This window comes from Meleagris gallopavo, chromosome 24 (assembly GCF_905368555.1).
Source record: "Meleagris gallopavo chromosome 24, MGAL_WU_HG_1.1, whole genome shotgun sequence".
NCBI lineage: Eukaryota > Metazoa > Chordata > Aves > Galliformes > Phasianidae > Meleagris > Meleagris gallopavo.
Window position 1 is genome coordinate 2,522,619 of NC_139427.1, and position 22,947 is coordinate 2,545,565.

At 59.7% G+C, this 22,947-nt stretch overlaps 1 protein-coding gene across 6 annotated transcripts; it reads right to left on the bottom strand.

Moving 5' to 3' along the window:
* Positions 1-1,193: 1,193 nt before the first annotated feature.
* Positions 1,194-22,368, bottom strand: FGFR1 (fibroblast growth factor receptor 1). Of its 6 annotated transcripts, none has more exons than XM_085242826.1 (18): positions 22,227-22,368; positions 17,521-17,683; positions 11,565-11,828; positions 10,774-10,857; positions 10,354-10,529; positions 9,515-9,638; positions 8,813-9,003; positions 6,527-6,671; positions 5,405-5,601; positions 4,862-5,007; positions 4,380-4,501; positions 4,168-4,278; positions 3,886-4,076; positions 3,681-3,803; positions 3,527-3,597; positions 3,276-3,413; positions 2,383-2,488; positions 1,194-2,314 (listed from the first exon to the last, which is right to left on the bottom strand). In XM_085242826.1, exons 2-18 carry the CDS (start codon positions 17,609-17,611, stop codon positions 2,141-2,143), a joined length of 2,454 nt encoding a protein of 817 aa, XP_085098952.1. In that variant the 5' UTR covers positions 17,612-17,683; positions 22,227-22,368; the 3' UTR covers positions 1,194-2,140. The 6 variants fall into 6 exon arrangements, with proteins under 6 accessions (XP_085098952.1, XP_085098950.1, XP_085098951.1 ...); XM_085242824.1 differs by having other exon boundaries at positions 4,862-5,006; positions 5,398-5,601; XM_085242825.1 differs by lacking the exon at positions 6,527-6,671 and adding an exon at positions 7,169-7,319.
* Positions 22,369-22,947: the final 579 nt, after the last annotated feature.

The following is a 22,947-nucleotide window of genomic DNA, read 5'->3' on the forward strand; positions in this document are numbered from 1 at the left end:
GCTGGGGGGGGAGGGGAGGGAGGAGAGGGGAGCATCCCCAGTGCCACCCATTAAACCTGCATGGAGCTGCACGGAGGTGGAATTACAAACACGGTGTGTCGGTGTCTGGCAGCGAGACAAAGCAGAGCTCAGGCAGAACCTGGGCCAAGGCCAGGAGGTTGTCTGGGTCCTGCGCAGCCGGAGGGCTTTAAAAGGAGAGAAAAAGCAAAGGGAGAGGACGAAGAGTTCTGCAGGAGCCCAAATGCACTGAGGGCTGAGGGAGCACGGTGCTGCTGGGGCTCCCTTTCCCATGTACTTGCCGTAGGGACAGCACACAGCATCTCCCTTTGCGGGGCTGTCTGTGCCCCCCCCGCCCAGCAGCACCTTCCCTGCGAGGCTTTGCGGTGCTGCGGGAGCCGCTCTGCTTATTATCATATTTAATTGCCCTCCTGCTCACCCCAGGAAATGAGCAGAAGATGGTGATAGCAGCACTTTCTGATGATGTAAACACGCGCTGCAGAGCTCCCTTCGCCAAACCGCTCCCAGGGAGAGCACTGATTTATGGCCCCCCTCTTTTCTTCTCCCCCCTCCTGCTGCTGTGAGCTTAATCCCGGGCTGCGGATCCGACATAAATCACTTGATTAAAAGCCCTATTTAATTTAGGAGAGGGGGAGCGCGGCTGATCGATTTCATTTACACATGGAAATAGCAACAAGCAGATGCTTTTAAAAGGGGCCGATGAGACAGAACTGCGACCAGCAGCCTTGCTGTTTGTTAACCAACACATGGCCACGGATGTGGGCGCACTGCCATGGGCCACCAGTCCAGGACTCATCTCCTCGTGACCCCCCCCGGGGGGAACAGCGACAGGGAAAGGGTTAACCTGACCCTAACACTGACCGTAACCCTGATCCTTATCTCCCATCTCCATCACTGGAGCCAGAGCCCAGCTGGAATCCCGAGCTCTTGGCGAGGACATCGGTGTGCAGCATCCAGCACATCTGGAGGCACCCCCGCATCACGGCCACGTGCGCCGACTGCTTTGGTAGCAAAGGAGGAGAAAGTTGAGGGTTTCTGGTTGTTGGAAAATGGGGTGTTTTTATAGGGAGCCGACCCCAAACCTGGGTGGAGGGGAGAGGGGGGAGGGCAGTTTCTGCCTCCCCGTACCCCAAGCATCTCCCAGCACATGGGATGGAGATGGCAAAACGCACCGCTTGGTTAAAGTCTTTAATAATTACAAGAATTCCAGATTCATTACAGAAGAGTTTACAACAAATAATATTTCTCCATACAAAGGCAAAATAAACTTTTCAAGTAATAGCGCCCTGACTCCGCGCTCCCAGCGCCAGGGACTGGAGGTGGGGGTGGGGGGGAGGCGGGGGGGGACAGGATGGGGACACAGAAGACCCCATGGCCCCTCCTCCCCATGGGGTGGGCCGGGTAAGGCACAGCCCCGGGGTGCAGAGCTCCGTGCCCAGGTTTGGGGTTGAACCCGGCCCCACTGCAGCCCCCCGGGGGAGGGAAAGGCCATTGGCACCTTGGCCGTGTGCTCCCGAAAGGCATCGACACGTTATTTATTATGGTTTAATACAACCCCATATAAAACTGAAGCAGCAGCAGCAGCAATTCTTATCGAGGGATCTAAAACTGAAAGAGGGTCGGGGACATAATTTAAAAAAATAAAAACAGCAAATGTAGCAAAATATATGGATTTTTTTTTTTTTTTTTTTTTCTTTTTTTTCTTTTTTTTTTTTATATATATATAGCAACTGATATCTACCAGCCACTAGTACCTTCCTACCAAACTGGTATAGCTCTGGTAACAACCTTTTTAAAAAGACATGTAAATATATATTCATATTTATACATATTTTAGCTATGTACACGGGACTTCTGCTGTCAGCACTGATGCACGGGTGCTGCACACCCCACACGCGTGGGTTTGGGCAGCACTGGGATGTGATGCTCACAAAGTGCATCAGCCCCATAGGGACAATGCGGCACCGCCACGTGGAGATGTCCAAGCACAGACCTCGTGGGAAAGGTTTAAATGGGTGATTAAAAAAAAAGAGGAGAGCTAACCAACAGGCAAACAGCAAACGAAACCTTTGGGCAGAGTTCCCTGCGGAGGTGCCGGGTGGGCACAGCTGCGTGCGGAGCCTCAGTGCCGCTTTAGCACCCCTTGGCTGTGCGGGGGGCAGCGTGGCAGGCAGGGCTCATCGGGCAGTGGGTCGTGGGAGAACACTGAGTCCTCCCCAGAAGAGCAGGTGGAGCTGCGTGTGGCTGGGAAGCCGGGTGAGTACTGATCCAACGGCACCGACAGGTCCAGGTATTCCTGCAAGGGATGGGTTCAGGGGGGGGCTCTCCGTGGGGCACGGAAGGGCAGCGCAGGGGCTCTCCTACCTGGTTGGATGTCATGGCCACGATCCTGTCCAGGTCCTCCACCAGCTGTTTGAAAGTGGGGCGCTGGGAGGGCACGGCGTGCCAGCAGTCGCGCATCATCATGTACCTGTATGGGGTGGGGGGAGCTGAGCGCATCCGTGGGTGCACAGCTCTGCCCCTGGCAATGTGCAGGGTGTGGGGCTCAGCCCCCTGAGGAAGGACGTGGGGCAAGGAGTGGGGCTCAGCCCCCTGAGGAAGGATGTGGGGCAGGGAGAGGGGCTCAGCCCCCCGAGGAAGGACGTGGGGCAAGGAGTGGGGCTCAGCCCCCCGAGGAAGGACGTGGGGCAGGGAGTGGGGCTCAGCCTTCTGAGGAAGGATGTGGGGCAAGGAGTGGGGCTCAGCCCCTCGAAGAAGGACGTGGGGCAGGGAGTGAGGCTCAGCCCCCCGAAGAAGGACGTGGGGCAGGGAGTCGGGCTCAGCCCCCTGAGGAAGGATGTGGGGCAGGGAGTGGGGCTCAGCTCCCCAAAGAAGGACGTGGGGCAGGGAGTGGGGCTCAGCTCCCCAAAGAAGGACGTGGGGCAGGGAGTGGGGCTCAGCTCCCCAAAGAAGGACGTGGGGCAGGGAGTGGGGCTCAGTCCCCTGAGGAAGGATGTGGGGCAGGGCATGGGGCTGCTGTGTGAAGGCATAATCCCAGGGTCATTCTGGGATTCACTCCCGCTGAGCAATAGCAAAGGGAGATCTGACATTGGTCATCGCAAACAGATTTAGCTGACGTTTTGCAGGTAAGGGGATACTGCAAAAGTAATTCTGCCTTCCCCATCGTGCACCTGCCTGCACCCAGGACAGAGCACGAGCTCAGCACGGATGGCACCGCAGGCACGGTGCCCATGTGCCCACTGCCCTCCAGCACTCACAGCTCGTTGGTGCAGTTGCTGGGCTTGTCCATCCTGTGGCCCTCCTTCAGCAGCTTGAAAAGCTCCTCCACAGGCACACCGGGGTACGGCGAACCGCCCAGAGTGAAGATCTCCCAAAGCAGCACGCCGAAGGACCAACTGCAGGCGGACACCGTGAGCCACCACGGGCACCACAGAGAGCTCCGGGTGCACACGTAGAGCTTTGCAATGCTACACCAGGAGCGGCACCCTGCAGTGCTTGGCATACTCACACATCACTCTGATGAGTGTATATTCGGTCGAACAGAGCCTCTGGGGCCATCCACTTCACTGGCAAGCGACCCTGTGACAAGAGAACCCCATCAGCTCAGTGCTGCCCACGGGGATGGCCAAGGGCCGCTTGGCACAGCGGGTTAAAACGCTCACATTTGTCGTCTTCTTGTAATAATCGATGTGGTGGATGTCACGGGCCAGCCCAAAGTCAGCGATCTTCATCACGTTGTCCTCGGTCACCAGCACGTTCCTGGCTGCCAGGTCCCTGTGGATGCACTGTGCAGAGAGCAGGGCCGTCAAACGGCGCCCGGAGACCCACAGCCTCATCCCTGCACACCCACCGTGATGGGGCTCACACCTTTTTGGAGGCCAGGTACTCCATGCCACGCGCCACCTGGTATGCACAGGACACCAGGTCCTTGAAGGAGAGCTGCTCCTCGGGGACACGGGTGGGGTTGTAGCAGTACTCCATGCCCGGTGGGCGCCGTGCCTGCAGGTACTCACGCAGGTTGCCTTTGCTGGCGTACTCCACGATGACATAGAGGGGTCCTGTGGGAGAATGGGGCTGAGCCGTGTGCCGGGACCCCACAGTCAGCCCTATGGGGGCACAGTGACGGGAGCCCCCTCCTCGCCCGCTCACCATCCTGCGTGCAGGCCCCCAGCAGGTTGATGATGTTCTTGTGCTTGCCGATCATCTTCATCATCTCCATCTCGGAGATGAGGTCGGACAGGTCCTTCTCTGTGGCGTCGGCTGTGGCAGCAAAAGCAGCAGTCAGGGAGGCTGGCCTGCATCCCCCCACACCATGCACACACGTGGGTACCACACATAGACCCACTCCCATCGCCTCTTACACTTGAGCATCTTCACGGCCACTTTGGTGACACGGTTTGGCTTGTCCTTGTCCAGGCCGATGGCCTCGGCCAGCACCACCTGCCCAAAACAGCCTTCTCCCAGCGGCTTGCCCAGGATCAGCCTGGTGGGAGGACAGACATAATGCCATGCTGGGACAGCAGGATGGCCACTACACTCAGTGCCATCACCTTGCCCCATCCCCATCCCATCCCATCCCATCCCCATCCCCATCCCATCCCATCCCATCCCATCCCATCCCCATCCCCATCTCATCCCATCCCCATCCCCATCTCATCCCATCCCATCCCATCCCCATCCCGTCCCATCCCATCCCATCCCATCCCATCCCATCCCATCCCATCCCCATCCCCATTCCCATCCCCATCCCATCCCCATTCCAATCCCCATCCCATCTCACCCCACCTTAACCCATCCCATCCCCTTCCCCAAGCCATCCCACCCCATCCCATCCCATCCTCACCTGTCCCGTGGCAGTTCCCAGCGCGGGTCCTCGGGCAGCTCATACTCAGAGACACCAGCCAGCATGGGGGTTCCACTGGAGGAGAGCCGTGAGGGCCTCACCAACATCACACCCGAGTTCATGGAGGAGCTGGAGTCAGCTGACACCTGCAGCAGGGCTGTGGGTTACCTTCACGCAGCGCTGGGGCCACGGCCGCCCACTCCCAGTGGGGAGACAACGACCGGGACCCCCCCAACTCCTGAACACTGCAGGTTCCCTGCTGCTCCCAATTGGAGCACGACTGTATCATCTGCAATTGATTTCCTGCTTGCTGATACCACAAAACACACAGCCTGGGGGTCGTCGGTGCTCAGCACGTGCTCTTCACCTCAATATTAAATTGCCATAAATCCTCCTGGTTACTCTCGTTGCCACGGGGCCACGCACACAGCATGGCGAGGGGAAGCCATGGTGCACCATCCATCCCAACCCAACCCAGGGAAAGGGCAATTCTTTGGGGAGGGGCAGTAGGAGCCAAGAAACCCCCTCTCTACTTTCTGTTACCTGTCTGCGCAGTGGGATGCTCTTGGCCAGCTTGTGCACGGCCAGCTGGCTGTTGAAATCTGTCTTCTTGGTGGTGCTCTTCATCTTATAGATGATGACTGTCACCACCATGCAGGAGATGAGGAACGCGCCGGTGCAGTAAATGATGATCTCCAGGTAAAGAGGGGACGTCATCATGGCTGGTGAGTCCTCAATAGCTGGGTTGGCACAGGAAAGGCATCAGTGGGAGCAGAGAGTGAGGCTAGGCAGAGCCTGGTTCCTCTCAGCAGAGGTGAGGGTTGGTGTGGGATGCTCCCACATGCAGCAGGGAGTGGTCAGGCTGCTGGGATGCTGCACTGCACCCATGGGGTGGGCACTGCACCCACACCCTTGGGATAAGCATCGTACCCATACTCTTGGGATGCACGCTGCACCTGCAGGTGCCTGGGGCTGGAAGGGGTCAACTGCAGGGTGTGAAGGAGGGGTCCGTGCCCATCCCCACTCTGTGTGGGACGGCACCATGCAGTCTGCATGGGGACCACGTGGGGATTCTCCCCTGCACCGTCCTGTGGGGCTGAGCTCTGCCCACGCTGGGCTGCACACCCATTGGGATCTGTGGTTACAGTGGGCTGGAAGGCACCGCTGGGTGCTGGGAGGTGGAGCTGAGCAGCCAGAAGCACCTGCAGCAGCAGCAGCAGCAGCGATGTACTGCAGGATGGGGGCTGGGAGAGGGGATCCCATCCCTGCGCACCACAACACAGCCCTACTTCGTAACCAGGGGGGTGGCAGCGCTATGAATGGCACAGCCACAAACCTGGGAGCTGCCATCACCCCCCAGCAGCCCAAACCTGACTCCCCCCCCCCCAAGAGAACAGAGCCTCAGAGAGAGGCAGAAGAGCCAAAACCTTGTGTTCCCAGCAGCACCACCCAAGCAGCGGCTGATAACAGGGCAAAGCTTTTGGCAGAAGAGCGGCGCCCACGCAGCGCCCCAAAAACTTTCCCTGGCTGCTGTATCAGGCGTGGATCCGCACAGCATCGATGGCCCAGCAGCCCATCGACACACACAGCAAAGCGACAGCCCCAGCAATGCATCCGACACACGTGGAAACAAGGGAGGAGAGGGACAGGAAGAAGAATATATACCTTCGAGAACTGTCAACCATGCAGAGTGATGGGAGATCCCAATAGAATTACCCGCCAAACATGTATACTCCCCAGCATCCTCAAATGAGACATTCCTTAAGTGAAGGACTTCCATCTCTTTGTCTGTCGTGTTAACGCCAGCCGTCTAGAGGGGAGAGTGGAAGCAAAAAACGGAGAGGCAAACGACATGAGATCTTCTGGGGGAGAGGCAGAGAGGAGGGAGCAGCCTCATTTGGCAGAGCCCCGGGAGCAGACAAGAGACCGTGGAGACCCCTGGCAGAGACCCTCCGGATGACCCCTCATCCGGGCGGACCTAAAGAGACGCCACTAAAAACCCTTCACCAATGGTTCTGCCCATCGGAGCATGCTGGCAATGGGCCACATGGAAAAATAGAGCTCGGGGAGGGCCGGCTGGGCATCAACGGCGTGGGAGCACGAGGACGGGGACACGGGGACAGCACAGAGCAGGGAGCACACTGGGGGGGGTGGGGACACAGCACGCAGCCCAGCCGGTCCCACGGGGTATTTTTCCATGGCTTTTTGCACCAGAAGTACAGCAGAAACGAGAGAGCCCAGAGTTGTGTTTTCCACCGCTGGGGACTGGAGGTCCCAAAGCGTCCCACTGGGCGTCCTTCCGATTACCTTTTGCCAGAGGTCTGGTGACAGTGAGCCACGCAGACTGGTTGGCCTCGCCAATATAATTGGAAACCTTACAAACATATTCCCCGCTCTCCGCCTCTGTCACATTATACAGGGTCAGCACCTCCGCATCAGAGCTATTAATTCCCGAGTGCTGGAACAGACCAACAACAGAGGAGTCACATCGATGGGGTCAGAAACCACAGCGCCCGGAGCGACGGTGCCAGCACAGGGCTGGGGGTCATGGGGGGTTGTGGCAAGTCGGGAGGCAAGGGACCATAAACCTGCAGTGATGCATCAGGGATGTGGGTAGGGACAGTCGTGCACCCTGGGGAGGGGGTGGCCATGTGCCCTATGGCTGGGGATGGCCATGTGTTTTAGGGCTGGGGATGGCCTTTGTGCATTAGGGTTGGGGGTGACTCTTGTGCCTTAGGGTTGGGGGTGGCCATGTGCCTTAGGGCTGGGGGTGGCCATGTGCCCTAAGGCTGGGGATTGCCATGTGCTTTAAGGCTGGGGATTGCCATTGTGCATTAGGGTTGGGGATGACTCTTGTGCCTTAGGGCTGGGGTGGCCTTGTGCCTTAGGGTTGGGTGTGGCCATGTGCCTTATGGTTGGGGGTGGCCCGTGTGCCTTAGGGTTGGGGGTGACCATGTGCCTTAGGGCTGGAGGTGGCCGTGTGCCTTAGGGCTGAGGGTGACCATGTGCCTTAGGGCTGGAGGTGGCCCTTGTGCCTTAGGGCTGGGGGTGGCCGTGTGCCTTAGGGCTGGGGGTGACCATGTGCCTTAGGGCTGGAGGTGGCCCTTGTGCCTTAGGGCTGGGGGTGGCCATGTGCCTTAGGGTTGGGGGTGACTCTTGTGCCTTACGGCTGGGGGTGGCCATGTGCCTTAGGGTTGGGGGTGGCCATGTGCCTTAGGGTTGGGGGTGGCCATGTGCCTTAGGGCTGGGGGTGGCCCTTGTGCCTTAGGGCTGGGGGTGGCCCTTGTGCCTTAGGGTTGGGGGTGGCCATGTGCCTTAGGGCTGGAGGTGGCCGTGTGCCTTAGGGTTGGGGGTGGCCCTTGTGCCTTAGGGCTGGGGGTGGCCATGTGCCTTAGGGCTGGGGGTGGCCCTTGTGCCTTAGGGCTGGGGGTGGCCATGTGCCTTAGGGCTGGGGGTGGCCCTTGTGCCTTAGGGCTGGGGGTGGCCCTTGTGCCTTAGGGTTGGGGGTGGCCATGTGCCTTAGGGCTGGAGGTGGCCCTAGTGCCTTAGGGTTCGGGGTGGCCATGTGCCCTGGGCCTGGGGATACAGCTGAGGATGGCCAAGTGTCCTGGAACCTTGGCATGGATGGGGAAATGCACACACCCCAGGCTTTGTAGAGGAGCTGAGGGCACTGCTCATGCCTGGATTGAGCCACCCACCCTGTGCTTGCCCCCAGCACCCACCCAGCTCATGGCATACACCTTCAGGGATCCAAAGGATGAGCGCACTGCTGCCTGCTGCCCACTGCCCACCTCTCACCCAGCTCCTCCAGGACAGCCCAGAGCGGAGCAGGCAGGGCTGGTGGGGCTCCAGATGCCTCGATGCCACCTACATGTCCCCAGCTGTGCCCAGTGAGGGCAGTGACCCCGTAGGGACCGGGGCTGGGGCAGCCCGTTGTGTGTGCAGCGTTACCTTCAGGATCTGCACGTAGGGCAAGTTGTCGGGGCCGATCTTGCTGCCGTTCACCTCGATGTGTTTCAGCCATTGGATGTGGGGCTGCGGGTCGCTGTAGACCTTGCAGACGAACTCCACGTTGCTGCCCAGGGCCACCGTTTTGTTGGCAGGGAGCCCTGCCTGCAGGATGGGCCGGTGTGGGGAGCGCTCTGTGAGGATGGAGGGATGGAGACCTCAGCACGGGCACCTCACATCCACAGGAGTCTCATCCCACAGCTCCAGAGAGCGGGTGACAGGTGACATCTCAACAGAGCAGGGGACAGGTGACATCCCAGCGCAGGGACATCGCTATCTATTCAGGGGTCAGAGGTCAAATAAACCTAACGAGGGCCCCAGCCGCTGCCACTGTGGTGAGTCAGCATTAACAAACCCCTTTGTTCACCTCGCTGACTGTTCCCTTCAGTTTGCTCAGTGTAATCAAATTAAATCACATTCTTAATGGTTCATTTACTGGCATTTAGAGCAGCTCCACATGTGGAACTGCTCAGACCAGCCTTCCCAGCTGGGAATTATGGCTAATAAGGCGATTAGAAAAAGTTTCTGTCTGGTCTATGAAATTATCTCCACCACAATTAAAAAGCCCCAGAAGGGTTCGAGGTGAAGCTCGCAGGGCGCAGCACTGCTGTGCAGGAGGCAGAGCAGCCCCAGAGCCATCCTCACCCACAACATCCAGCTGATAGGTGTGGTTGATGCTCCCGTATTTGTTCTCCACGATGCACGTGTAGTTGCCTTTATCTGACGGCACCACCGAGTCCATGATGATGCTCCAGGTGGCATAGCGGACCTGGGGGCAGGAAGATGGGGGTGGTGAGTGAGATGCGTGCACATCAGAGTGGCTCAGCCCTTTGGCACAGCATAAATCTGCTCGTGGTCACCTACAGAGGGACCATAATTGCTCCCAGCTCCCCCAGCACAGAGCCAACTGCCGAGCACCATGGGCTGGGTGCAGGGACACAGCCCTGGGTGGCACAAAGGGAAAAGCACCCACATCCACGTGCTGATGGCACGCTGGCAATTCCCACAGCCCTGCGTTTCCACTCCATTTTCTACCAGGGCTTTGCACACAGATGGGAAGAACCAGCACCCTTCTGCTCTGGGGGGCACATTGAGCCCTGCACCCCAAACGCTCCAGGCTGCGCCAAGGCTCTGCAAGAAGAGCAGCACTCCTTCATCCTCCAGGGGATCTCCTGTAGGAGATGTGCGGTGCTCCTGGGAGCTGCAGTTGCCCCAACCCTCCTGGCTCAGCTCTGGGATTAGTGCAACCAAGCTGGGCTCGTCCTCCCCCCTCCCCCAAAGGTTGAGGCTGCTGCAAACATGACCAAGAAGCAGGTCACTGCCGTGGGTCTATTTTGCAACAGGAATGTCAGGGGGCCCATCTGCCCTTCCAGAGGCACACGGCTGCACCAATGGGCAGCTCAGGGCCTCTGAAGCCCATTCATTTCCCCCCTTCCCTGAGTGACTCCCAGGCCCAGACTGCCTGGACAGGACCCACTCTGTACCTTGTACCCCCCGATGCGGTGGTCAGGCTTGAATTCCTTGCCATTCTTCAGCCAGCGCAGCGTGGGGTTGGGCGTCCCACCTGAGGGGCACTTGAATTTCACTGTTTTGGCAGCAGGGACGGCGTGCAGCTTCTTCTCCATCTTCTCAGGATAGGTCCAGTAAGGAGCTACAGCCTCTGTGGGGCACAGAGCAGCAGGATCAGCCATGGGGAGCACTGATGTTTGCTTATGGTTAACCCAGGGCAGGACCGGGGTGAGGAGCACATCTCCCTGGCACATCCCCACGCCCCAACCAGGCTCTACCAGGGCTGCAGCAGGATTCTGCCCCTCCTCTCCTGCCTCTCAGCCCCTGGATGCCGTTCACATGCATGCCTGGCTTCCCTTCACCCCCACCCACGTGCAAACCCATCCCACACGTACGGTTCGGCTTGGTGTTATCCGCCTCTTTCTCCTCTGAGGAGGAATCATCTTCATCATCATCATCCTCTGCAGAAGGGAGTGCGTCTGCAAGAGCAGAAACCCCCAACTAAGCACTATGCACAGACCCCTCCTGTGCATCGTGCTGACACATGGCATGAAGCTCTGAGAGAACGCTGCATGGCTGGAGCGAGCGGTGCTGCGGTCACTGCGTGTGCTGTCCCAGCTCACAGAGCCCAGGGAGCAGTTTGCCCACAAGGCCGACTTTGGACTCAGGAAGCAAGTGCCCATATTATGCTGCCAGGCACCCAGGGACATCCATCCATCCAGGTCTTGCAGACAGAGACAGCCCTGACCCTCAGCCAGCACCTCTCGACCGTCAGCACTCATTCCTCACCACTGTGCTTCGGAACCACCAAAGAAAACCTCAGCTCCAGTTCACCCCGGTGCTCAGTTCCATGCAGACTCACACGTCCCCACGCATGCACCGCCAGCGTGGAAGAACACTCATGGACACATAGGGTGCTGGGCACCACCTGTGCAGCTCTGAGCAGAAAACCCAGCAGTGCTGACCCCGCTGCAGTGCACTGTGCCGATGTGTCCCCACGCTGAGCCACAGGGCACAACCACCCCACGGGCACCACACTGCACAAATTTGGTGGCACATCCCATGCGTGCCAGCGTGGGCTGTGCAAGACTGCACCCCACTGAACCAACCTGTGCCTGGCAGCCAGCATGCAAGGCGTGCACACAGGCACGCTGCTCCTCGCTGCTGCCCCTGCACCGCTACGAACCTGAGACGTTGACGGAGAAGTAGGTGGTCTCACTCCCCGAGGGGCTGTTGGTCATGCAGGCATAGAGCCCCGAATCCTCGGGCACCGCATCCCGCACCTCTACCTCCTCGCCGGTGATGCGTGTGCGGTTGTTCTCAGGCAGCTGCACTCCATCACGCACCCAGTTGATGCTCTGCACGTCATCGCGCAGCCGGCAGCGCAGCTGGAGGAGATCTCCGGGGTGTGCAGAGTGGGATTCCACCTCGATGTTCGTTTTGGGAAGAGCTGGAGGAGTTTGGGAGAGAGGGAGAGAAAGGGAAAAAAGAAAAGAAATAGAGACAACGGGACACCGGGCTGCTGAGAGTTGGGTTAATGAGGCGACATGCGCTGCGGGGACCGAAGCAGCAGTGAGGCATTGCCCCAGGGCACAGCCACGGAGCCCAAAGCTACGCAAGCTCCCCCAGTCTCCTGCCAAGCGCTGCAGAAGGGGTTTGAGATGGGGAGGAATTTGCAACCTGAGGGACGTTGGGCAGAGCTGGCAGCAGGGCAGGATGAGGAGCACCAAACCCCGCGCGGCTCCACCCCAAGGTCTCCCTGCCCAGCAGCAGACAGCCAGCAAAGCAGGCCGGGACCCCTCGCTCTGGTCAGTACCAGGCAGTTACAGGGCTACGCCGGGACAGCAGGCAGAGAGCAGGGCTCAGAGACAGTGCTGGAAGCTCAGGTAGGCAGGCTGGGGCTGTCGGATGCTTCCTGCCCTCCGTCGTCCTGCGACGTCCTTCCAGCAGCACAACGATCCAATCCATCCCAGTGCTGTTCTCTCTTGGTCACCGGTGTTGCACAAACCGTTGTTTTCCCCTCACTCCGTGGTGTTGCACGAGGATCCTGCACTGGGTGCAAACGTCCAGGTTCCCAGCAATCTCTCCCAGTGCTCACGCTCAGCCTGGTGCAATGCCTGCCCTCCTTCCTGTGCCAGTCTGCTCTCACACCTTTGCTGCTATCTCCATACGCTGTGTTCCCACGACTCCTCCTGCTCCTTGCTGGGCAGCCTGGCGTTGGCTCAGAGCCTCCTCTTCTCACTCCATCTCAGCATGGTGATTTCCCACGTGAAGCCCCCAAAGCAAATCCTCAGGGGCAGCCCACCTGCAGGGCCTTTCCAGCTGCAATCTGGTGCTTCCCAGGGACTTCACACCACCCGATGAAGGCATTCTGGCCCCAACCACATGCAAACCCATCAAGCTGCGCTCAGAGCGGAGCCAGTGTGCAGCTCCAGAGCCTCAGCCCTCCCACTCCTCACTCCTCCTGCAGCCCTCACACACCTGAGCATCTTCAGAGGAACACCATCCACCAACAGCTCAGGAGTTTCTCTGAACACCTCCATGAGAACAGGGTGTGGGGATGAGCTCAGCGCTCTCCTCGATGGCAGGAGGGCGAGAAGCAGGGCTGCAGCTCCCGCTGCCAGCTTACAGAGTCCTGCAGGTTTTGGGGAAGAGCTCTGCTTTTGCAATCCCAATTTCCCCACGTTTTTCTCCAGCTGCCACACAGGACGGCGCTCCGTGCAGCTCTCATTTGTGTTTCAAAAGATTCGTCACAGGCACATACAATGCCACAGCCGCGTCCCACCAAGGCACAGCCCCACGGCATCCTCCTGCCCCTGCGTGAAGACCACGGAGAGAACCCAAAACCAGAGGGTTGTGATGCCCTCCACTCTCAGCTGGGGCTCAACGCTGCCCGTGCCCATGAGAGAAAAGCTCTGTGGAGGGCGCGCAGCTTTGGGCTGCATCCCAGCTCACGGCGATGCTCTCTGTGCCATTCAAAGGCCACGTCCTCCCTCCTCCCCCCCCCCACCCCCATCTCGACCCAGCTCTTAACACGAGCAGTGTGATGGACAGCACAGCACGGGGAGGCAGAGGGCAGGGCGGGATGCTGCCCTTTGGTAACCCAAAGCGCATCTCTGGCACTCGGGGATAAGGCGGAAAACGCGGCATGGTGGGAACGGCCCGAAAACGAATTCACAGCCTAATGAGCATGTCCAGGTTACCCCCCCCACCCCCCCGGGGTGAGAGCAGGGACAATGAAGCTCCCAGCGGCTCTGGCAGCCGGACAGCAGCAGCCCACAGGACGGCCCGGCTGGCACTGCCATGCAGCAGCCCTGGGAAACGCAGCTACTGCAAAACCGCAGCGCACACAGGGTGGGAGCAGCTCAGCCCACTCTCAGTGCCCCCTCGGATCGTTGTGCTCCATCAGCCCGGAGTGCCTCCTCTATTTATTTTGCTTTTCTGTAACCTAACCCACGCCGGCAGGTGCAGCCCCTCACAGCAGTTCTGAGCATGGTGCTCACAGCCTGGAGCAAGCAGGAGCTCAATGGGCCGGAGAAACGCTTGGCTCTCCTCCTCTGCACCAGGGGGGGTGGAGGGGGAGCACCGCAGGGAGCCAAATGTCTGCAGCTCCAGCCCCAAACATAGAGGGCACTGGGGATGCCCAGAGGCTCTGTGCCCACTGCTGTGCACAGGGGGTTGGTTGTTGTGCACAGGCTGAGCTTGCTGAGGTCTGGCACGGTGCAGGTGTTCAGTTGGGAGCAAAACGCCCCACAGGTGGGCTCCCCAGAACACGTTGGGCTCAGAAGAACAAATGCAGCCCCTCTACAGCCCAGATGCTGAGTGCTGCACCCCCAAGCACCCAGCAGTGCACAGCCTGCAGGCAGCGCTGCAGGGAATTTGGGTCCGGGAGCACCGAGTTGGGATGGAGACGTTCAGCTCACAGAGATTCTGTTTCCATTTGCTGTGAGCTTTAAGGCGAACCCACCAAGCGATTTTATTGCTCAGTTCCAGCTTTGCAATGAAAGCACCGGGCAGATGGAAGGTGCCACTGCTTCCTGTACCCAGGCCTGGCCCACAGGGGATGGGGATATCAGCAGCATGGCTTCACCATTCAGCCGCGCTCTCCTCGCTCCCTCCTCTCCCTCCAAAAGGACTTTGCATGCAAATGGCCCCACGCCAGAGCTGCCCATCAGAATGGAGCAGTTCTGCATTCAGGGCTGACAAAACGGCGCGGAGCTGTGTGTGCCCGAGCGCAATAAAGCGGCCAACAAAGCAGCACAGCAACAACCCGGGTTGAATGGCCGCGAGCAGCGGGTCCTGCCGCCGGTTGCCCTGGAAACCCCACCAGGGCTCACTGAAGGTATTTCCTGAAGAAAAAGCACACACATGCCCCACAGCTCTGCTAATCCCAACAGGAAGCGCTTACCGGGATGTGGGGATTGGTTTCTTTCTTATTTAAAAAGTGCTTCTCTCCGCTGTCCCCCCTGCAGCCGCCCATGGGAGTGCTGGGGAGGTGGCCAAGTGCCCCTTCTGCAACCCTGATGCATCCCACTGGACCCCACTGCAATCCACTGCAATCCTGCTGCACCCCACTGCAATCCTGCTGCATCCCACTGCAACCCTGCTGCATCCCACTGCAATCCTGTTGCATCCCACTGCAACCCTGCTGCATCCCACTGCAACCCTGCTGCATCCCACTGCACCCCACTGCAACCCTGCTGCACCCCACTGCAATCCTGTTGCATCCCACTGCAACCCTGCTGCATCCCACTGCAACCCTGCTGCATTTCTACTGTGCACCCACTGCATCCTCACTGCAACCCTGCTGCAACCACGCTGCAGCTGCACTGCTTCCCCACTGCCCTGCACCCCAAGGAAGGGCGATGCCAAGCACAGAACGCAGTGCTTTCTGCTGGGCTTTGCCCATCCTGCAGTCCCAGGCAGCTCACTCCAGCAGGAGCAGGGAATTGATGCACTGCCCCAGGCTCTGTTCCTCGGAGCAGCACGTGAAATGAAGCAGCATTTAATTACCCAGCATGTCTGTCGTTTGCAAAGCTGTCAGGATAACCACCCGCCCATCCCCCGGGACACCCAGCCATGCTCAGAGCTCAGTGCAGAGCAGCAGTGCAGGACAGCAGGACCTGCACACTGCAAGGGGCACCAGGAGTGCTGCAATCCATGCACATCTGTGGCTCTCTGCAATAAGCAATGGGTTTGCCCTGCAGCAGGAGGGTGCCCAGGGATCTGCTCCTTTCCCAGCAGGGGATGCAAAATGGGTTTGCACGTGGGGGGGCTGCACAGGCAGCCCCACAGAGCTGCCCCATAGTTGCAGCACAGCCTTGCTGCCTTTCCCAAAGCCTCATATTTCTTTTTTTTTTCTCCTCAATTAAGGGTTGGAGTGACAGCATCTGAGTGGAAAGGCGGGAGGTGGCGAACAATGCCTGCAGACGGGCTGGGAGGGGAAGGGAGCAGCGTGGTGCCCCACAGCACACAGCCATGCCTGGCAGCACCAGGATGGGGATCTGCACCAGGAGATGGGCTTGGGGAGGGGGCTCAGAGCTGCAGCCCCTCAGCCGCTCCGTGCCCCCACGTTCCCCACACACAGCAATGGGGCAGGGGCAGAGCAGTGGGAACAGCGGGGAGGACAATAGAGGACAGGGAGGGAGGAAAAAATCCCCTCCACAATTTTCTGCAGGTTTCTGTTTAACCTGAGGACAAAGAGCGGCTTTGTGAGGGAGGGAGACGGAGGCTGCTCATGGAAATTTCTTGGCTTTTCCCCTTAACTCGGGTTTTTTTTTTGTTTTTTTTTTTTGGTTTTTAACCACCTCCAAATTTAGGTAACTATAAAACGCAGTGAGTGCCCATTAATATTTTATTTGCAGCAGATTTTTCAATAAGTTCCTGACAAAGGCTGAGCTCCTGAGCCCCCTCCCCAGCCACGTGGAGGGGCAGCTCTGAGCCCTCCTCTGCACTGAGGTGGGGCTGCCCTGCATGGGGGAGATTACGCACTCCTCACTGCCAGCAGTAAACTGAACCACCACCAACACCAGAACAAAGTCTGGTGCTGCATCTGCTAAGGAGGGGAACAGCAGAGCTGCCTCCCCTGGGTGATGCTCATGGGGGGATGTGGGACACGGGGACACGACACGTGGCCTCGGGATGTGATGCGTGGCTCTGGGACTGATGCACGGCTCTGGGTTTGCTGCACCATTGCCTCCCACACAGCCTGGCCTGGACCTGACTCTCCGTCCCACCCCGTGCGGAGGCACATATGGTGTCGGGAACGCGTTGTTCCCAGCAGCCAAAGCCAAAGGGCTGGGCTCTGCGCAGCCAGGCTCTGTGCAGCCAGGTTCCTGCTGTGGCACTAATTGGGCCATCCTGGTGAGAGCAGTGCTGGGAGGCATTGCCAGAGGTTACTGGCAGCCTGGCAGGCACCCAGCTCCATCCTCTCCTTGTCCCCTCCACCTCCACCGCTGCCTCCCCAACCCCTCCAGGGCTCCCTAAGGACCCCAAAACCCCACCGTCACCCCACACTGCCTTTGCTCTGTGTACTTGCATGGCTTTCATGGGGTTCACCAGCACGTGGGGCTTTCAGTGGGAGGAAAAGGGAAAGAGTGAGCCTTAAAAAGCAACGCCGTACCGCTCGGACCAGACATTCTCAGGTAATTAGAACCAAAAGGCAGCAGCTAGGCAGCAGTCCCTGGCTGCTCTGGTTATTCTCCGCCTCACCAAGGGAAGGGGCCATGCTTTGAAATGCTGCAGCACTCCGTGCAGCTGTCCTGGGGGCTTGGTGACCCCGGAGGCCCATGCATGGCAGCTCAGCATGTCCCCAGCCCGGAGCTCAGCAGTGCCACAGCCTGCCTGCAGAGAACACATCCCAGGCTGTCCCCCTGCAACGCCTTAGGGGTGACTGGTGACCTTCTCCAAAGTCTCCCCCCCGCCTTAAGACGCCCGTAGGCAATGTTGGAGGTGTGTCCCGTGCAATGTTTCGTTTTCATTTCAATCATTTCATAATTCATTGCAGACAACACAGCCAGGTTGCACCACGACGCATCGCACACCCCTCGCCGGGCCCCAAAGCTCTGCCTTCTGCAAGGCGAGAGGTCCCAGCTATCTTATCAACAAGGAAAAAAGCAAAGAAGGAGATCTGTTGGCCTTACCTTGGTCAGGAAGCGTGGGGGCCGGTCTGGCAGCTGACAGCGTGGCTGTGACCAGCACAGCCCAAAGGATGAGGGACCTCCAGGTAAACATCCCACTGCTGCGGCTACTGCTCGGCGACTGCGCTCAACCGCCCCTCCATGGGGCCCCGTCGGCCGCTGTGAGCTGCAGAGGGGGAAAAGAGAGTCAGGGCAGAGTTCAGGGCATCCCCCCACGTCCCTCTGCTTTATGGGCATCCCCTGCATCCCACAGCCCCTTTGCTGTATGGGCCCCCCCCGCCCCCCGCATGGTGGAGGTGAGGGTTGAGCTCTGAGCCACCCCCCAGTGATGGCTGATGTGTTGGGAGCAGAAGTGCTGGCAAAGCAAAACTGAGAGCAGCAAAACGCTGGGAGAAATCCTCAAATGCTGTTTTAAGAGAAGGGAGGTTTCTGCTCTCCTCTTTTTCCTCCTCCTTCACGCAGTTGGCAATGGAAACAGCAATTCTCATACAAATCAAAATGTTTGCAAGGAGCTTCGATCGTCACGGCTTGGCAGGAGCAGCTTTTGGGTTCCTTGAACTTTCTTTGCTCAGATGCAAAATGGAAAAGGCTCCAGCCTGAGGCTCTTTGGGATGGGAGAGGTGCTGCTGCTCAGCTCCGGAACCCCTTTGTTTTCACATCTTCCTCTACAGATATCCCAGGCAGCTCCAGACTGAGAGCAGCACAGACCCTGGGGGCAGGGCAGCAGGTGTTCACATGGTTAACCCAGGCTGGGGGCACTTGGAGCCCTTTTGGGGTGCCGGGGTGACCCCACGGGAGATGCCAGAGCCCCTCTGCTGTGGGAACAGTGCTGTGACCTCACAGCCTTTGGTGCACAAGGCAGCAGAGCCACCGGCAGAGCTGGAACAGGAGGAATACGTTCCTTAACCCTCCACTTCTCCCTGCCTTCCACCCTTCCCAGCACTGAGCCGTGCTGTTCTGCTCTGTGCTCCAACGCAGCCAAACCCAAATCAAGAGGTCGGACCCCAAAGCCTTTGGGCTGCAATCCAAGTGCTGCACTCCTCCCTCTGTGACATCTGCAGCTCCACAACAGCCTCCGGCCGAGGTCCCGACGCCGGCGGTCACTAATGGTCCCCCTGGGCTCCCGCAGGGCTCCGTGCCCCATCTTGCACAACCCTGGGATGGATGGCTGTTCCAGGACCAGGGGACAACTCAGAAGTGGGGATGCAGCCATGTGAGCTCACCAGGTGCTGCTCTGACATCACCCCAAAGCCCCGTTCGGAGCGCACCGCGTGAACAAGTGCTTCTTTGCCATATAGGATCTGGCTCAAATGCACATTACTACAAGGTGAGTAACCACTGCACTGAGTAATGGGCCACCACTCATCCCCCCACGTGCTCCTGGAGACTTGGATGCCATCGTGTTCCTGCTTCCCAATGAACCCTTTCCCACCACGGAGCATCCTGTGTCCCAAAGGACCGCATTTAACCCCAGGGCAGCTTTGGCTTCTTCCCTTGCCAGCTCTGCAGCATTTGGCACCCAAACTATTCACACAAGGGCAGGGACACCCAGCAAACACCAGCATCATCTCCACCGGTGAAAACACTGATGGAGTTTGAGCAATTTATCATGGGTTGGAAGGAGGAGGTGGTAACGTTTCGCGGAAAAAAAAGTCATTGGCATTTCTGGAAATTATTTTCTGTCTCTCTGTGGTTTTGTTTATTAGCAGCACCCCCCGGAACATGCCCTAATGTGGAATGGCTGCAGCCCCCCCCTCCCCTCCGGCACAGTGCACACAGCAGCTCCCAGCAGTGAGTCAAGGCACAGAGTGGGGCTCAGCTGCAGTGGGACGGGCGCTGACTCAGGGGCCGACAGCAGAGAGTTTCCATTGCAGCAGTGATGGTGATGCACACAGGGCAGAGCAGCCCAGGATCCCTCCAACCTGTGCACAAAAAGCACAGCTCTGCTCTGTGTGGAGATATGGATCCTCACGGGAATCTGCATGCACCGAAGGGCTGCAGCCTCAGCGTGGGTTTCCAGCTCCTTCCATGCATGCACTCTCCCTGCACGCTGCAATTTGCTGGTTGGGGTGGATTCAAGTGACTAAAAATGGAAGCAGAAAGCGAGGAACCAGAACGAAGGGCCCCTTAGAGACCTGCAATTACAACGGCCACGACACCCACAGGGCTATTTAGGAGCTGAAGGAACACCCCTGTGCCCACCTGTGCGCACTCCCACCCGAGCACAGCCTTTGCCCACGTGCCCACATGTGCAACCTGCCTTCCCTGCTGTCCTCAGCACGACCCTGGACCTTCGCCCCGTGCTGTGAGTCAGGGCTGAGCCAGCAGCACGCACAGCCTGGCCCCTGTGCTGAGCAGAGCACAGTGGGGAAGCCCCTTCCCAGCACATGGCTCATCCCTGGGAACACATCCAAGGTGAGGAGAGAGGAGCGGGGCCCACGGCACTGGGGCACCCCGGGTGGAAGTGGGGCTCAGGGGGTCACCGGGGCATCTCTAGGGGCTCTACGTGCCCCAGTGTGAACATGGGGACCCTGAGGTGATACCCCTCCCATGGGCAGGAGGTGGTGACCACAAACGGGAGACCCTGACGGACACTGATGTAAGGAAGGAGGATGAATTTGGCTCCAAGCGCCCTTGCAGCAGAAGGACGCAGCAAAGGCAAAGCTCCTGGTGGCACATGGAACCTCCTCCTTGCCCTGCACTCCTTGACCCAGCCGCATGCTCAACCAAGTATTTGCTGAAATAAAAAGCAAACACGACTGCAAATGTAACTATAGGGAAAATCGGTAATGCTTAAAGCAGACGCATGCTTGGAAAAATAAATATCCAACTGTGCGGGCTGCATTCAGTGTTAACCCTTTGCAGCCACGTGTTGCATCCTGCTGCACACCAACAGCACTGAGTTACAGCGCACTGCGTGCACGCAGTGGTGTGAGTGGGGGTCTGGTGGGGCACGAGGATGGGAAAGGCTCAGTAAAACCAGATCAGGTTTAAAAGCTTCCCGAAAGCAGGGATCCCCACCCGAGGGCTTGATTTTCAGACATGCTGAGCACCCGCAGGTCCCCCAAAGGCTGCTCCAGGCTAGTAGTGCTGAGTGCTCCGGCACAGGGCTGTCCCAGAACGGACACCAGGTCGCAGCCCCCACTCCCTGAAAGAGGCAGAGTAGTTCTCCAGCTGGGAGGGAGCGGGATGGGGTTTGCTGAACTCAGCTCCTCCCAGGAAAGCTACTGAGGGCGGAAGGACACGCACTACTCCAGCAGACCTATCCCCTGCTGCTCACATTTGCCTTCATCCCCAAAAGCAGAAGGTCCCAATGAGGGGAAAGGCAAACTGCTGGGACGAGCATCTGTGCTCCAGGCCCAGCTGAGAGATGGGGCTTGGAGATCCTCGGCTCCCAGTTCAGTTTATTTGTTTTCAGGCAAATAAATAAACAGAGAGATCCTGTTTGCACCTGAAAGCAGCTTGGGCTCCTTCCCAGCAGGCGCATTGCACACAGCGCAGCACCGCTCCTGCCGGGGCAGGGACGATCCTCATTTATTTTAATCCTCTCTGAGCAACACAAGGAGAAGGCAACGGTGCATGCCAGGCACGGCGGAGATTAAGGGAGGAAGTGCTCCTGTGCGGGGAAAATGGCTGCTGGCCGGAGAGAGAGGTGAGGGGCTCCATCCTGCAGCATCCCCGGTGTGGGCGCATCCCCGAGAACCCCGAGATCTCATGAGAGCAAATCACAAAGCCCGATCTCCCTCCTCCCGGGACTCGAGCAGCCTCCAAACCCTCAGTTTTGTTAACGCAAGCATTCGGCAGAAGAGCACTTTGGAGGTTTGGCCGTTGAGCCGTGACGCGCGGAGCACCGCCGAGTTATCCAACAATCCACACGGCGTTCGGCCGTAATCTGAACGCGTTGCAAACGGACGCGTAGCGTTCCCCGCTCGCTCCCCGCGGCAGCCGCCGGCTCTCGTCCAGGAACCGAACCGCGACCGCAGAACCACGCGGAGCCCCGCGCCCGCCGGTCCCGCACACATCGACCCCGCAAACGTCGCGAGCGCCGCGGCGTAGGGCGGCCGCCACGCTGCGCACACGCAGGAGCCGTTCCCCGACCCTGGCAAAGAGTTCGGCAGAAGAACGCTCCGATCCCCCTCTCCTCCCACGCCAACACGCACAAAGATCTCAGCCCGGGTCATTTTCATCGCCTCCGCCGCCGATTTTTACCGAAAGGCCCCAACATCTCGGAGTTCCTAACGCAACAAATCCAGCTCCTTCTCCATCTTCTTTTGGAAGCCGCCAGGCTCGCTCCCGCCCAGCAACTTTTGGTGGCCGCGGGTCGGGCAGCAGCACCGAACCCGCACCGGATCCCCAGCGCTGGGAGTCCCGGAGCTCGGCACCGAACCGAGCAGCGCGCACCGACCCGAGAACCGGGCACCGAGCCACCGCGCCTCCGAAGTGCCGCCGGGCGGCTGCGGGGTGCCCCGGGGTTCAGAACCGGACCCCCGCCGGACGCACACCGCGGAACCGCTCCGGTGTCCCTAAGCCCTCCGAACCCCCGGTACCGCAGCCCAACGCCAGCGGTGCCCGCAAGCCGCAGCCCCGCGCTGCCCGCAGTGGGGCCCCGTCGAGCCGCCCCCCCGGCGGATGGGGATGGCCGCGATCTCGGAGCGATCCCCCCCGCGCGGAGCACAAAGCCCGGCCCCGCTCCTTCTCCCCGTACTCACCGGAGTCCCGCGGGGCGGCGGCGGAGGCGCGGTGCCCGCCGCTCCCGGGAACAATGGAGGGGAGCCCCGGCCGGGGCGAGCGCGCAGCCCCGCCGCCGCCGCGTTCACTGCGGCCGCCCCATGGCGGATCCCGGCCCCGAGGTGGCGGCGGGAGGCGCTCCCGGGAGGCGCGGTCCGCCCCGACGGCCGCCGCTCAGAGCTGCCCGCACCGCCGCGTCCCCGCCGCGCGCTGCCGCCGCCAGACTGAGCCGCTCCCGCAGCGCCCCGCCGCCTCCCGCCGGCTCCTCCCCCGTCTTCATCCCAGCCCTCCTCCTCCTCCTCAGCGGCCTGATGGGGCTTGTAGTCGCCGCCGGGCCGCCCCCTCGGAGCCCCCGTGCTGCGCTGCCGGCAGCCGCTCCGGAACGGACTCCCGGGTGTGGGGCGGGGGGGTTGAAGGCGGCTGCTGTCCCCGAAAACTCTGCTCGTGGAGCGGGGTGCTCGAGGGACTCTTGCTACGTTGCTCTCGGCCGTGCCTCGCCCCACTGTGTGCCCTACACTGCAGGGCTCCCTTCCCCAGCACACAGGGAGCAGGTGTGGGGCAGCCCTGTACCCCAGATCTTTTGCAGAGCAATAGCCCGGGCACCCTACTCCTATCCCTACCCATAACTCACATCATGGGGCAGTTTTGCACGGAGTTTCCAGACCCAGCTCCTTCCTGGGAGCCACCACCGTTGCTGCAGTT

Excerpts from the sequence above, each read along its gene's own strand:
- FGFR1 (XM_085242823.1), bottom strand. The coding sequence starts at position 17,611 with ATGTTTACCTGGAGGTCCCTCATCCTTTGGGCTGTGCTGGTCACAGCC. Across the intron at positions 10,530-10,773 it reads GGATAACACCAAGCCGAACC|AGGCTGTAGCTCCTTACTGG; the intron begins GTACGTGTGGGA and ends TGTGCCCCACAG. Across the intron at positions 2,489-3,275 it reads AGCAACTGCACCAACGAGCT|GTACATGATGATGCGCGACT; the intron begins GTGAGTGCTGGA and ends CACCCCATACAG.